At 55.7% G+C, this 14,612-nt stretch overlaps 5 protein-coding genes across 5 annotated transcripts; 1 reads left to right on the top strand and 4 right to left on the bottom strand.

Moving 5' to 3' along the window:
* Positions 1–56: 56 nt before the first annotated feature.
* Positions 57–6,400, bottom strand: BO80DRAFT_444531 (NACHT domain protein; the record flags this gene model as incomplete). Its single annotated transcript, XM_025721435.1, has 4 exons — positions 57–5,176; positions 5,232–5,507; positions 5,560–5,905; positions 5,951–6,400. The coding sequence occupies 4 exons, from the start codon at positions 6,398–6,400 to the stop codon at positions 57–59; spliced, it is 6,192 nt and encodes a 2,063-aa protein (XP_025575782.1).
* Positions 6,401–7,507: 1,107 nt separating this feature from the next.
* Positions 7,508–8,199, bottom strand: BO80DRAFT_434385 (uncharacterized protein; the record flags this gene model as incomplete). Its single annotated transcript, XM_025720869.1, has 2 exons — positions 7,508–7,759; positions 7,978–8,199. The coding sequence occupies 2 exons, from the start codon at positions 8,197–8,199 to the stop codon at positions 7,508–7,510; spliced, it is 474 nt and encodes a 157-aa protein (XP_025575783.1).
* An 830-nt stretch (positions 8,200–9,029) lies between these two features.
* On the top strand, positions 9,030–10,147 carry BO80DRAFT_59009 (uncharacterized protein). Its single transcript, XM_025724625.1, has 2 exons — positions 9,030–9,573; positions 9,705–10,147. Exons 1-2 carry the CDS (start codon positions 9,265–9,267, stop codon positions 9,906–9,908), a joined length of 513 nt encoding a protein of 170 aa, XP_025575784.1. The 5' UTR covers positions 9,030–9,264; the 3' UTR covers positions 9,909–10,147.
* Positions 9,917–11,969, bottom strand: BO80DRAFT_493243 (salicylate hydroxylase). The gene is made up of 6 exons (XM_025723807.1): positions 11,531–11,969; positions 11,352–11,465; positions 11,223–11,315; positions 11,160–11,174; positions 10,535–11,123; positions 9,917–10,483 (listed from the first exon to the last, which is right to left on the bottom strand). The coding sequence occupies exons 1-6, from the start codon at positions 11,846–11,848 to the stop codon at positions 10,386–10,388; spliced, it is 1,227 nt and encodes a 408-aa protein (XP_025575785.1). The 5' UTR covers positions 11,849–11,969; the 3' UTR covers positions 9,917–10,385.
* Positions 11,970–12,818: 849 nt separating this feature from the next.
* On the bottom strand, positions 12,819–14,581 carry BO80DRAFT_424663 (flavin-containing monooxygenase). The gene has a single exon (XM_025719332.1). The coding sequence runs from the start codon at positions 14,405–14,407 to the stop codon at positions 12,941–12,943; it is 1,467 nt and encodes a 488-aa protein (XP_025575786.1). The 5' UTR covers positions 14,408–14,581; the 3' UTR covers positions 12,819–12,940.
* Positions 14,582–14,612: the final 31 nt, after the last annotated feature.

Here is a 14,612-nt window from a genome sequence, read left to right on the forward strand (position 1 = left end):
GGGAATCAACCAGGCAAAAGCACATAATAGCAGACATCAACAATCAAGCATTATCATCACAATTCTTCCTCCTCCACCGCAGCAGGGCTCACGTGGGTATCGAGAATATCCCAAGTCTGCAGGTTCAGGTTCAACACATCCTCATCGCTCTCGGCCTTGCCACCGCCAAACGACTTCAGGTTCCATTTCTCAACTCCCTCCACCCCCTTCATCTCGTCCGGGAACTCGCGGAACACATCAGCGTTCATGCGCTCGTAGTCACTGTAGTCGCCAGGCCAGTCTCCCAGACGCTCCACAGCCAGCTTGAACAGCTTCATGTGCTGCTTGACATGCTCACCCTCGGAGAAGTTGCTGTCAGCGGTGTCATGCACGTCAACCTCGTACGCAGAGCCGTCGATGCTCAGAGTGGCCTCCAGGCCACCCTCGAAGTCGGCGTAGTACGGGTCGCTGAAGGCACGCAGGATGCCCTCGTGCACGCCAGCAGACTTCTTGTAGTAGCGGTTGGCCAGCTCCTTGTGGGCCTTGGTCGCCACCTTGGTGTACAGCTGCGTCAACAGGACCGACATCTCCAGTGTGCTGGGGTGACGGGGTCCGTGCACGCGACGGCAGTTGTAAGCAATGTCCTCGGCCAGACGAATGGCGTCCTTCTGCTTGCCAATCTGGAGCCGGGCAATGATGAGACGGTGTCCCAGAGCCAGGGTGTAGTGGGGCCAGTTGCGGTGGGCCTCGCGACTGTCCCACAAAATGGTGAGAAGCCACGCCAGGTTCGCGTAGTCTTGCTGCTCACCGAGCAGCCCGATCAGCTTGCTGAGCTGCTCGAAGTTCACGCCGCTCATGTCGAGCTTCAGGCCCTTGATGACGCTGAGTGCCTCCTTGATAATGATACCGGAGACCCGCAGCATCTTCGTGCGCGAGGCTTCGTCAGGGCGCGCGACAAGATCGCGGCCGGCGATAGTCATACCCAGCGTGAAGATGAACTTGACAATCCCGACGGAGCGATAGACCTCTTCGTGGGACTTGATATAGTGGAACGAGGCCAGGGCCAGATCACAGGCACTACCCCATCTCTGGCTCTTCAGCAACTGATCCACGTATTCGTTGCTGGTGATACCGATCGAGCGGACAAAGTCATCCGAGCGGTAGGAGCTGAAGTGGCGCAGGATGGTCTCGACAAAGATCCGCACCTGTGCAGGCTCGGTCAACTTGACCCGCTTGCCTTCGGTTGCGACGAAATAGTCGACAAAGTCATCAAACACGCGGGCAGCGGCGGCCTGGCGGTTGTTGGCGATCAAGAAGTGGTAAAGGCGGGCGGTGGACACAGAGACCGTGTGGATGGAGCTCGTCTTGGACTTGAGCTGGCTGTGGAACTCTTCAAAGTAGACATACTCCGTCGTCAACGCAGCAAGGATCTCAGTGATGGTGGTGGACGAGCTGCGGCGCAGACTGTACTCGAGCTGGGCCAGGAACGTGAGGCTCTGACGCTCCTTGGATGCCAGGTCGAATTGCACCGACTTGGCGTTGGTGGTATCCTTCATGACAATCTGGCGATAGATCTCGTGAGTAAGCTCAGTAGCCTTCTGGACCTGGTTGGATGCGATGTAGCTGGCGGCGATCGTCGATGCGGCCGCAACCAACCGGGTCGAGGACGTCTCCGAAGACAGAATCTGCACGGTCGCTTCCTTGAGCTCCTGCACCACGGTCTCGGTTTCATTGCGCTCAGCGTGGAATGTGATCATCTCCTTCATCCTGGCAAGCGATTCCTCATGGGCCCAACCGTGGATCTTGCGCACGGTGCTGGTGCGCTTCCTCAAGAACTTAATAGCGCGCTCAACTTGAGCAGCAGACACCGACTCTGATTTGGTTGAGGTCACAATCGCCGCCTGCTCCTCATAAATGGCGTCCAGGGTACTGGAAATGCTCTGAAGATCAAGTTCCTCGGACTTAGTCTTGAGGAGCTCTTCGTAGAGAGTAATCGCCTGAAGCTCGTATTGCTTTGACTCCTGGCACAGCCTCGCCAGAGTCAGCGTAGCCTGGAGGCTGATGGAAGCTGTCGCACTGAACACCGCCTTGACCTTGGCGTGGTATTCGACTGTGACCTGGTGCAGCACCGTGAACTCCGTGCGGACACTGCGCAAGCAGTGGGTGTACCGGCTGAAGATCTCCCGCACAAAGTTCTGGTCCTGGAACTTGGGGCTTTGCTTGGGCTGATTCAGGAAGGTGGTGAAGATGATCCTGAAGTACTGAACAGCATCCGAGTAGCGGCCCTGGTTCCAGAGTTCGGTCGCAACAATGACCAGTGGCTCAAAGGCCTCGGGGTGGCAGGTGGGGGAGTCCTTGTTCAGGGTGCGGACAATTTGCAGGTAGTAGTCAACGAAGATGGGACGAGGCCGCGTTAGTTCGGCCAGAGTCCACAGGGTTTTGATAACGACAGGATTCTCAGGACCGTAATGCTTGATGTAGTCATTCAACAACTCCTGACGAAGGTTGATGATCTGGTCGGTCTGCGTGTTGCGCTCCAACAAGCGCAGCAGTTCATTGGTGATGCGTTCCCAGAGCTTGTCATCAACCTTTCTCCCAGCCCGGAATGCGCGGTAAATGCGAACGCGGATGTCCTCTTCCTTGCTCAAACGACGGCGGGCGTAATAGCACTTGGCGAGACGCTCGGCAAGTTCGACGCAGCTTTCAACGTGCTTTGTGGGGAGGGTGACATCCTGCAGGTTGGCAGAAAAGAGAGAAGGCCAAACCCCGTGAAGGACTCTCTTGATCACCCGAGTCGCATCCTGCCAGCGGTGCTGCTCAACGTATAGACCGATGAGGCTGTGCGTGGCAGTGAAAGATGTCTGGTCGACAGTGGCAATGGAAGTCGATGCCTCGTAGACCATTTCCTCAAGGGTCGTCTCCGAAGTGACTGTGGAGGAGCTGCTGAAGGACTGCATGACCTCCTTCGAAGTACTCTGGATGCTCTGCTGCACCTCCTTGTAGCTGGAAGTTTGGGTCCGATTGCTACTCTTGTAGTATTCAGAGCAGTGCTTGAAGACGGTCAAAGCCAGGGTAGACAGTCCCACAACCTTCATCATCTTGGCAATTTCTTGGAAATGAGAGACCGAAGTCTCGGAGATGGACATGCTGGTCTGCTCATACTCCTGCCAAACACTGGTCAAGATCGAGGAGGCATCCTGTTCTCTCTTCTGAGTCTTGAGGAACTTGGAGTAGGCAAGAACAGACGCCATCTTCCTCTCTTCCCAGAGGGCCGAGTAGTTGGTACGGCACTCCTTGCTCACACGCTGCCAGATCTCCACGTAGATGCGCTCCGCGAGCTCAAACTTGCCTTCAGCAGCATACCGCTCGGCCTCCTTGATCCTGGCCTCAAAGTCGAACGATTCAAACCGGTCAATCAGTTCGTCGTGCTCCTCGGCCTCCAGAAAGTCGTTGATTCTCGTCTGGATGACCTTGCGGTGATGTCCTCTGACGCGCACACCCCAATCCCCGTGAAATTCACGGGACTGGGTACCTTGTTCACCGGTAGTAACCAGTCTTATCAGCCGGGTAATTTCCTCGGCCTTCTGGAACTCCTTGATCGTCTGATAGTGCTTTACCAGCTGTTCTCGGGTGGTGATAACGGTCTTGTGGGTCTCCCCGTAGAGCTTCGTGTAGCAGTCGACAAGGAGCACGAGAATCTGCTCTCTCTTGGTCATGATCTCCGTTTTAGTCTCGGTGACTCTGCTCACAGTGAGCTCGAGGAAAATGCTGGCCAACTGTGCGGTGAAGGATGGAGTAGCGTTCAGCAAGGTGCGGCTCAGCGTGGTAGCCTCGAAGAACAATGTGGTGGCCTCTGGGACGTAATCAACATCGCGGAAGAAGAGGGCCAAGTTGATGATGGACTGGAGAGTCACCCGGTTGTTCGGGGTCAAGATCTGGCGGCAGAACGTGGTGACAGTGGTCTGGTACGTCAACAGCTCAGGCGTCGGTCTGTTGGCCCACAGAGTGGTTTGCAACAGGAGAAAGGTAATGGAGCCCGGGAACACCTTGGCAAACTCCTTGGCCGCAGGAACCTCGCCCTGATTGACAAACACCGTCGTCTGTCGGATGTGCGAGACCCAGTAACGGACCGCAAAGTCAAGTAGGGGGTATCGGCTGATGAATGAATCGGTCTCATAGGCATTGAGCGGAGAGAGAGAGGGATCCTTGGCCTGTGGCTCAATGACACAGGACTTAATGTAAATCAAAAGCCGGGTAACAAAGTCGACATGCCGGTCCTTGATGCTCGGGATAAGCTTGCCCTTGGTGAAGGCCTCCAAGACCGCATTGCGGACGAGACCGTGACGAAGGTACACCTGTCCATCCTGCCTGTACACCAGGGAGTTGACGGGTCTGAGGACTTTCAACGGTTCAAGCTGGTTGCCCTCGGCGATGGCCATTTTATCAACCTGAATCGAGGCCAAAGTCTGCAGTTCCTTGATGAGAAGGGGACGGTCGGCGGTTGCAAGCCACAACAACATCAAGCGAGCCTCATCAGTGACTCCTTTCTGCTGCACAGTCTCAAGAACGAAGTCGGTGATGGTCCGCTTAGCACTGACAACAACGTCCACGGCCTTGAGCAGGGCCTCGACGTTTTCTGCGACGCGAACGCCCTTCACTGCGAGCTTGGCCCAAAGGAAGGATCCCTGGGACGCATTGGTGATGCGATCTACGATTTCCTCCTGCTCATTCTCATCCAGCTCGGGGAAGACCACGCTTTCCTTGTGCTCCAGGAACTGGGCTCGAACCACAGTGGCAATGTCCTCGAAGATCCGCTCTTCCGTGACCTGCACACAGGCGTGGCCCGGGGCTGGAGAGGGCTTTTGTGCACCAAGGGCAATCAGCTTTACGTTGGTGCCCGCAAGGGTAGCGGAAGTCAGCTTCTGCAGAAGGGCGGCTTCACCGCAGGAAGCCTCGTCGACGCCATCCACGACGATGACAAGCTCCTTGGCGCCGCGAAGCGCGGCACCCAAGGCGCGCTCCAACGCGTTCCAGAGGATGTTGTCATAGTCATTGTCATTGGTGGCCTTCTTGCTGCGCTGCAGGGCATCGCTCAGGATCTGGAGGAGCTGAACATTGCCAATGCGCTTTTCGAACAGCTGAGACAGAATGGCCTTGGCGATAGCTCGGGGACGAGTTCCCGCCGGAAGTCGGGCATCTGATACCACCGGTCAGAGCTTTAGGAGCGATGAACCTCGAGATGCAATACTCACTGATGGGTATGAACAGCGTCTTGTAAGTGATCCCGCGGATGGGGTGTTGCAAGCTGTCAACGATCACGGAAGCCAAGACGGTTTTACCGGAACCTGCCTTGCCGGCAATGGACAGGACCCTGTGCTGGCTCGCCAAGAAGTCGAATAAGGAGGGCTTGACCCAGCGGCAGGTCATCTCCTCGCGGTCATGGGCAAGATGTGAGACCGTTTCGGCAACGTTGGAAAGGACTCGATCTTCCGGGGTGAGCCACGACTTGACAGCCTTGACGTCGGCGACTAGGGAGCAGTCAGTAACCACTCAAGTACACAATGGCTGGTTGCAACCTACCTTTGCCTTCATCTCCGACCTCCTTCAAGAGCTGCTGTTGCCACATGGACTCGCCGATCTCCTCGCAACCTCGGCGGAACCTGTGGATCTCCTCCGGAAAGGTCTCGTAGATGTTAATGTATTCATATTCAGACTCCTCGCCCAGCTCCAGAACGGCTTTCTGAAAGCGGGTGGACACACGGGCGACCAGGTGCACCAGGTCTTCCAACGCCTGAACGAGCTGCCTCCGAATATCGCCTGTGACACTGAAGAGCTCTGTCCGTTCGAGGAGGTTCCCAAGTGCGGATGAGTTGCTGTAGAAAAAGCCAAAGGAGGTCATCAACGCGGAGGCGTTCTCGTCACCCAGCTAGTCGGATTAGCGCGGTCTTTGCATCCTAATGAAAGAACATACCTTGAGGAGTGAGAGACAGTATCCGTAGGCCATCTGGAAGGCAAGGCCGCTGACATTGGTGAAGTCCTCGATGGCCAACTCGAAGGTCCGTAGTCTTTCGACGAACAGTTGTGCCCAGCCCAAAACCTTGTCATAGCTGCTGCCCTCAGGGGGCATGAGGCTCATACGCTCATCATGAATCCAGGACAGGACCATCTCATAGGAGTCACCCGTGAGGGCCATGCCCAGCTCACCGCCGTTCTGACGGTGGAGAGAAGACAGCCGTCTAGAGATCTCGGTCTCCTGAGGGTCCATCCGACGGGAGGATACCCTCCGGGACGTAATTGAGCGAGACATGCCATTGTTGGAGAGTGTGTCGCTCTCAGCAAATCCCGAGATGCGTCTGGGTATCTTGGGGGAGAGGGGGGAGGGAAAGCTGCCCGGCACGGGGGACAGGATAGATGGAGCCATTGTGATTCTCGGAGGATCAGTGCGTTTTGGTATGTGAGGAAGTTTAGGAGTGTCAATAATCTTGGGTGGTGGAGTGGTCTTCACAGGAGAAGGGACGCGAGTGAGTTGTGGCGACTGCTGAGGATGTCGGGAGGGGGAAACTGTAGGCCGCGGAGGGAGGTCAGGCTCAGCAGTGGTCTCTCCGGAGGAGCAGCGGCGACAACTCACTATACAACAAAGAAAGCGACGCAAACCGGCGACTTAACACATGGAAGAAGAAAGGTATTGATTAAGAGGGTATCCTCGGTCTGGAGAGAAGATGTGATCTGCCGCAGGGGAACCCAGTTATATAAGAGCCAAAAGCAACGAGAGCTCGAGCCAGGATGATTAACCGGGGCTGATGCAATCATGTGGGTTTGCTATCCAGCCAAATGTTCAACCGCGAAATAGTGGCGAGCCTGTAGCCCGTCCACGATCGTTCCTCTTGCGGCATAGTGTGGCTGAGAGGGTCTGATTCCGATGAGCCTCCCAGCTATCTCCGGCCTCTCAGCACCACCAGGCCGGCTGGGAATTCCAAATCAAAGTTTCTTTGAGAAAGGGCCAATGGGACTATGTCTCTCCATGGGGTTGGAAAGGCAAGTCTTTGCACCCCTTCTGTAGATCGAAGTTTGGTCTCCATCAACACCAGCCGTGGCATTGACATCACGAATGCATTTGCCGCTGAGCATCCGCATGTGAACGGGGAGGCAACTCCATGATGACACAGTGAGCGTATCAGATACAGAGGAAGTATCCTGAGCAGGGCCTCACAGCTGCCCCATCGTGACCATGCGGACGGGATACGCAGTGGAGCAGCACCGAACAAGCTGAGCAAGCGTGATGTCCCTCTCCACACTAGCACCAGTGTCTCGGAACTTTCCTGTCATTCGACACGGGCTATACCCCGTATGGTGCTGACCACCCACGAGCAGTGCCCGGGGCTGGCGTCTCAAGCTCACATTGGCTTTCGGTGGTCAGCGGCTCGGAATCCGCGCTGGACTAGACAAGCAGACGTCCTTATTTCCCTAGACCATCCCCCTACATCCTGCATAGCCTAGCGAAGAGCTATAATCCTTGCTAGGGTGTTCTTCAGCTTGTGGCTGCCTGAGAAACGAGAGAGACGTGATCGTCCAGACTGTCTCTGGGGCGGGGGCTGGCTGGGCCCAAAAGCTTCGGTCGGGGGCCAATGGCAAGGGGCGCTGGACGGGGAGTGGACAATCCCGCATCGCCCAGACGAACTGCCGATCGAGGGGATGGACGCAGATTGGCTGATTCCTGCTCGGCTGGCAGGACCAAAATGGGATCGGCCTGGGATGGAATGTACTGATTAGTACTGATATACTATGTAGTATTCAGCAGGCACAGCACGGTTCCACCCTGCGGGCTGGTTGCCTACCTAGTGCCATCCAGGTCACAGAGAGATCATTCTGACCCATCACCTAGTTTTCACATTGAATGCGCTTTGCTGTGATGGCCGCGAATCTTTGATCAGGGCGTGCATACTGTTTTCTGTAGGTCGGCATAGTGGCCGAGGCCTCCATCCATGGTTGGCAACGCACACAGACTCCCGGCTGAGGAACCGCCCCGGCCCGCTTAGTGTGGTGGGCGCACGATCCGGAACCTCCGCAGAAGCAAGTGCTGAGTGGTGCACCGGGAATGCTAGTCCAGGAGACAGTCCACCTCTCTCGACAAGGTTCAGTTTCCACTCTTCCCAATTCCTCCCTGGCCGCGTAGTCCCCGATGCGGGAGAATGGAACCCGAATTTTGCGACCCAGAGTCATGATTAGCCGGATTTAGAGACGTACATTAGTTTGATGGAGCTCGCGGGATTGCAGGAGAGGGGCAGATCTGATTCATCCAGGAGACAGCTCCGTGGGGATGGGCCCCTCTGTGAGGGGAGAAAATGGTTATACGGCTGAATCTCATCATCGCTCATCAGGCGGGGCGTGGGAGATCGGAGATTCACGATGGCTTCCAACCCAGCGGTGGTGGGATTATTTTGGCGCCCACGTGACGATTATCTAAGGGCGTCGGTCTGCCTGAGTGCCTGGAGTGTCCGGAACAGAGAGGAGCCGGTATAAACCCCGCCGCGTCCTCGATGTTTCTAGTCGGGTAAAACAGGTGCAGCTCAGTACCGAGTACTATACGAGGTCCCTGCAATGTTGGACATGCACCAAACTTTGAGTTGGAGGGTGTTGATTTGCCAAGCAGGTCCCTGGAGCATCCTGGTGGTAGACGAACCGAATCGGCAGACTCCGCTATATTGATTTGGATGAACCGCGTGCGGAGTAGGACACAGTTCAGGTTGGCTTGTTCCCTCAAGAACTGTGGTCTGTGTACCGCGAAGGCGACCGTGGAACGACCCCGAGGCCCCATTATGACAGACAATGACGGGAATGACGGGATCGATCGATCCCAGCCAGGCAGTCGTCCTGCCTGTTGCGGCCTAGCGTCCGAGTTTTCCGCGTCCACCGAACTTGCCTGGGTCCCTGGGGTCCTCGGCCACCACAGGCTATACCAACTACAAAGTACTACGGCGTACAAAAGAATGCTGGTAGGCAATTTGAGTGTGAAAGAATGATCATTCACCGATTGTCCAGTATGACGACCTGCTCCGTCTCCTGGAGTGTACGGAGTACCCGAGATTCTGGCACTTCTCCTGGAACCATGTCGATCATGCCATCAAAATGAATATATCCTGCCAACCCCTCCCTCGTCCTGATGGTAGATACCTGCAGCACGGAATACATGAACCGTACTAAGGGTTCCACTTGGTGGACGCTGAACGATGGCTTAATCGTCCATAATTAGTTCGGCCCTCAGCTTCTCCACTTGGCAAATTACAAATGACAGGGCAGACCTGCTCAGCTCGGCAGGCTCTGGACTTGCCCACAGGTACGTCGCTCGAGTCCTCCGGGTTTCAACGGACCACAACCATCGGGCACTCCTACCGAGGAATGTGTCCTGCACGGAATGTGTCAATCGATAGCCTCCTGTGGATCAGTGGTCGCAGTCACGCATGGGGGGCAAGTCACCATGACGAGGCCCGCGGCGGCAGCCTGCGGAGCGACTGCAGCTGCAGAGAAGCGAGGCCTTCGTACGAGTGCTTGTTATCTGAGCCCAAGCACCCTGTCCTGAGCCGACAAACTACTAAGGTTTGTGTGATTCCTCGAAGGTTATCGGGAAACGTGGACTCCCCAAGGCGAACCATGCAGACGCATTCCTCCGTGTTCCTCGGATTATTTTCTTCCCTTCACAAACTAAAAGCATCTTTCTTTTGCGACAGGCACTAAACCGTCGCCGTTTCAACGCTACTGCTGGAAAATGGCACCCCATGCAACTCTCTTCTGGACCCCACGGCTCAAGTTGCATAAGCCCCCAACACTGCTACGAAATTTCCCTAGCGCTTCCTGTGAGCGACTCTGGGTCTAATTATTGGGCCGGACAGTTCCCAGAGCAGATTAACATATATTACCGATCGCCGGAATAGATTGAAATAGATTGAGCTGATGCTACCTTGAATTAACACCTGAACTTCCAGCGGGTACGGTCTCCTCTTGGAACTTGGAAGTTGGGACTCTGCTAGCCTCCCCCCTATCCACAGTACAATCAATAATGGGATCCTCAGCTGGTGGCGCTTGTCACTTTCCGGGCTGCCTTGTTCCCCCGACATGTCAGACGGTCTGGCCCGGGCTGGCGTCCAACTAGCTCGCACTGCAGGATGGCGCTTGTCAGCTGGGACCCCAAGGTGCTGACGGTTCAGCGCGGGCTGGCTGGTCGGCCGGTCTAGACAGTCAGACAGGCGCGGAGTATACTTGACCCAGACATGGTACAACAGATCCTATGGAGGACTAGGATTTTAGTATAACCAACCACTCCCGACTCTGGAAGCGCCGGGCAGACAATGCCCCCAGATTGCAAACCAGCGGTCGGATACACCGGCGAACCAGTCACAACCCACAACATGCTAATAGGCCACCGCATTCAGCGCATGCGGATGATATCCGTGACTCCGGGCGAGCAGGTCCTCGAACTGGCCCACCGTCTCCTTCATGACGTCCGTGCCTGACAGGTCAGTATCACGCATTTTGGGAAAGCATTCACTGCATAACTCACCCCACATGAAATCCTGCCAGTCGTGATCTGCCCATAGATCGGGATTCTTTCCTGGCCCCCGAATGGCCTCATCTCTCTTCCGCTGCTCCTCGCCATCGGGCAGATGCAACGCCTTGCGCGTAACCGCTGCGCTTTTCTGGATCTTTTCGGCCCGGTCCTTACGCACGCGCTCATAAACCGCCAAAGCGCCGTCAAGATCCTCCGTCAGGGACAGTGCGCACGCCAGCACGCCCGCATCCTCGATCGCCTGCGCCGCGCCTTGTGCCACGTACGGCAGCATCGGGTGACACGCATCGCCCATCAAAACAACGCGATTTTCGATCCAGGTGGGAAGGGGGAAATGTGAGTTGAGCGTCCACTCCATGACCTCTCCGTCAGGCACGTAACTCAGCAGACTCCGCACCAGCCCGTTCCACTGCGCATAAAACTCCTCCATCTCCCGCTTGTCGCCCGGATTCGTCCAACTCTCCTCGGTCGCCGCCCCCTCCTTTTGCGGATGCAACAGCACCATGTTATACACGCTGTTGTTCTTGATCGGATACGCCATGATATGGCCCCCGAGGCCCATCCACCGCATCCCCACATTCCGCTACAGGAGCTCCAGCGCCCGCTCGTCCCCTTGCACCTTCTCCTTGGGGATCTAAATACGGTACGCCGCATCTCCGGTCGGCTGACAGATATCATGGACGCCGTGATGCGCCGCCATTTGATGTCGCAGATCGGACTTGATGCCGTCGGCGCCGATCACCACATCGCCCTCCACCCACTCACCGGTGTGCGACTACACGCGGGCACTGAAGTCGGGGGCGGCCCCTACAACGCGGGCATTGGTCCGGATGGTGATGTTTTGGTTTCTAAATGCGTCGAGCAGGATGCGTTGCAGATCACCGCGATGGATGACCGCGAGGGGGGCGTGATATCGCTCGCCGACCTGACCGATTAGTTACATCACATTCCTATTTCTTTCCACGACCGAAATGAGCGGAGAGAACCTACCCCCGGCATCAACGGCGCCTGCCCCAACTCCTCATTATTCTCATACCGTCGTAGCGAATTAATCTCCATGGTATTCGCCTTACTCATCACCTCTTCCAATAGTCCCAATCGTCCCAGAATTCTCGCCGCATTGGGAGCCATCTGAATCCCCGCGCCGACCTCGGCGATCCCATGGACGCGCTCGAGGATGGTCGCCTTGTGGCCGGCTTGATGTAGCGCCAACGCGACCGTCAGACCGGCAATCCCGGCGCCCATGACCAGGACATTGAGGGGTGTTTTGGCCCGGGGAAGGGTGAGAGTATCTTGATAGGTGTCCATGTTGTTTCAATCCTCAGTAGACTCGGAATGAAGGTAATGAATATCGGTGTAGACGGTGACAAGGATATCGTCCCTAATCAAATCCAATCCTCCGTACAATAAGAAACATCAATATACCACCATCAATCAAATTATATATCTTTCTCCCCACTCCACCCTCCACACCAACAAAAAAAATATAAGAAAGAAGACAAAGCACCGCGTACATCCGTATATCCCGAGTACCACCCCCGACGCAACCAAACACCATGACATCATGACTGTCTCTCTCCCATCAAACCGGTTTATCCACCTCCCTTGTACCTTTCTCGCAACCCATCTCGGCAACTAACAAACCCACCTAGCCACCTACAGAGGAAACAATGCTCACTAATCCTCCACTGTACTATTGTCTCGGATCGCATCTCGGGATTTACATAGTATCTACCTAGCACTATAGTAGTAGGTAGTAGATAAATTCGCTATGTGCCAAGGACAGGCATTATTCACAATTCACATGATACTTAATATAGAATTATGTACTAGTAGAAATGGTATTACTAATTATTGTAGTATCGAGGGAATGCGATCGGCGAGGCTGAATACAGTCCTACCTACCTACCTACTATTACTTTCCTTTTCATTATTTTCATTCGTAAGAGATATTACTACTGTGCCAGAAGAGGTAGAAATAGTTCTGTATTAACTATTACTGGGGGTGTCTTTGGCGTGATATAACTTTTAGGTACTCTGCAAGTGGTACGGTGGATTATGTGGTGCAGGTTACTTCTGTGATTGTGTTGAAGGGGGGAAGCGGCTGGGAATGATCTGCTGTTGGGATGGGGGATGGATGTGGGTCGGATAATGGTTCGGATGGTTCGGATAGCTCGGAAGGATTCTTCGTTCATTGTTAGTTGTCGCATTGTGCGATGAAATGGTCGGGAAGGAATGTCGGGAATGGGATCGGATGATGTCATGGGAGCGATACAGATCATTAGGTTATTATGTAGATTATCGACTAGGACAAGAATATATACGCATAACCATCAGATACATACACTAGGGAACATTAGGATTGTGAAAGTAAGAATACCGAAAGAATGAAAAGCAGATCTACTGCTCCTTCTTCCCCCCTGCAAACTCTATTCCGTTCAACTCGCCATGCTGTGCAAACCACACATCCTGCAGATAATTCTCCCGCGGCACCCACGGCCCCCGATCGCCGGCCTTGGGCAAGGATCCCACGGCGCGCGTCACGTACGTCGAGTTCAGGTTCAGCAGGCGACGCGGTTGGATCTTAGTGATCTCATCGCCCTGGAGGCGCGGCGTTGCCGACGGACTGCCCCGGCGGTCCATCTCGCCCATCAACCGGCACAGGAACAGCGCGGTGGCATCGGCGCCCAGGGTCCATGACGCGTTGGTGTATCCGATCACAAAGGCCGTGTTGGGGAGGTCCTGCACCATCATGCCGTGCCAGAGGTACTTGTCTGGGAGGTGCGCGGGGATGCCGTCAACGGTGAGAGAGGCGCCGCCTGCGATCTGGAGACGCAGGCCCGTAGCAGTCACGATCAGGTCGGCCGGGAGAGTCTCACCAGAATTTAGCTCGATGCCGGTCTCGGTGACGGTGCGGATGGTGTCGGTCTTGACGTCGGCATGGCCCGAGTGCAGCGAGCGGAAAAAGTCTCCATCGGGACACACGCAGAGACGCTGGTCCCAGGGATTGTACCGCGGCTCGAAGTGCGGAGAGAATGGTACCGACTCGGGCAGCTGGCGTGTCACCGACAACCGCAGCAGGAATTTCGCGACACTCGGAAAGGCCTGGCAGAAGCAGAAGAACAGCCACGAGCTGATGAACCAGTTGAGGCGCTGGAAGCGGCGGAAGATGCCGGACGGCAGCACATAGCTCAACCATGATTTGTTCCGGTTGGGAAGGGACAGGATGTACGTCGGACTGCGCTGCAGCATTGTCACGCGGGCGGCCTTTTCGGCCAGCTTAGGCAGCAGAGTAATGGCTGTGGCACCGCTGCCGATGATGACAATGTTCTTGTCCTTGTAGTCCAGGTCCTCGGGCCAGAACTGCGGGTGAATGACTTCCCCCGTGAAGCGTGACAGGTTGGGGATGTCGGCCTGCAGGGGCTGGTTGTAGTCGTAGTAGCCCGTGCCAAAGATGAGGAAGCGCGCCGTCAAGGGACGCGACTGGCCATTGTGGTCGATGGTCAGCGACCAGAGTTGGTCTTCCGAGGACCAGTCGGCGCCCAGCAGGCGCTGCTGGTAGTGGATGTGCTGGTCGATGCCATATTTTTTGGTGGCCCGATGCAGATATGACACGATCGAGGCCCCCTCGGCGATGGGGTTGCTGCGATCCCAGGGATACCACGAGAAGCCAAAGGTGAAGAGATCCGAGTCGGAGCGAATGCCGGGGTACTTGAAGAGATCCCAGGTGCCGCCCAGCCGGTCGCGAGCCTCAATGATGGCGTAGCGATAGTTGGGGAACTGCGATTGCACGCGATAGGCCGCGTTGATGCCGGAGATACCGGCGCCCACGATGAGCACGTCAAGAGGTTCGGAATCAGTATCCATGATGAATGATGTATAGGGGAGATGGAAACAAGGAGAGACCGATGGAATGGAATCCCCGACCACGATTTATAGACAGACTGGCACACACCCCTCACATGGCCTCGGCTGTGGCCGAATGGCGTCCGAGGCAGACGAGGGGAAGTGCAACGGGCTGCAAGTTGCGCAGCTTCAGATTTCTTCAGAATTTGGACTGGACCCTGACCTG

This window comes from Aspergillus ibericus (assembly GCF_003184845.1).
Source record: "Aspergillus ibericus CBS 121593 unplaced genomic scaffold BO80scaffold_17, whole genome shotgun sequence".
Classification (NCBI taxonomy): Eukaryota; Fungi; Ascomycota; class Eurotiomycetes; order Eurotiales; family Aspergillaceae; genus Aspergillus; species Aspergillus ibericus.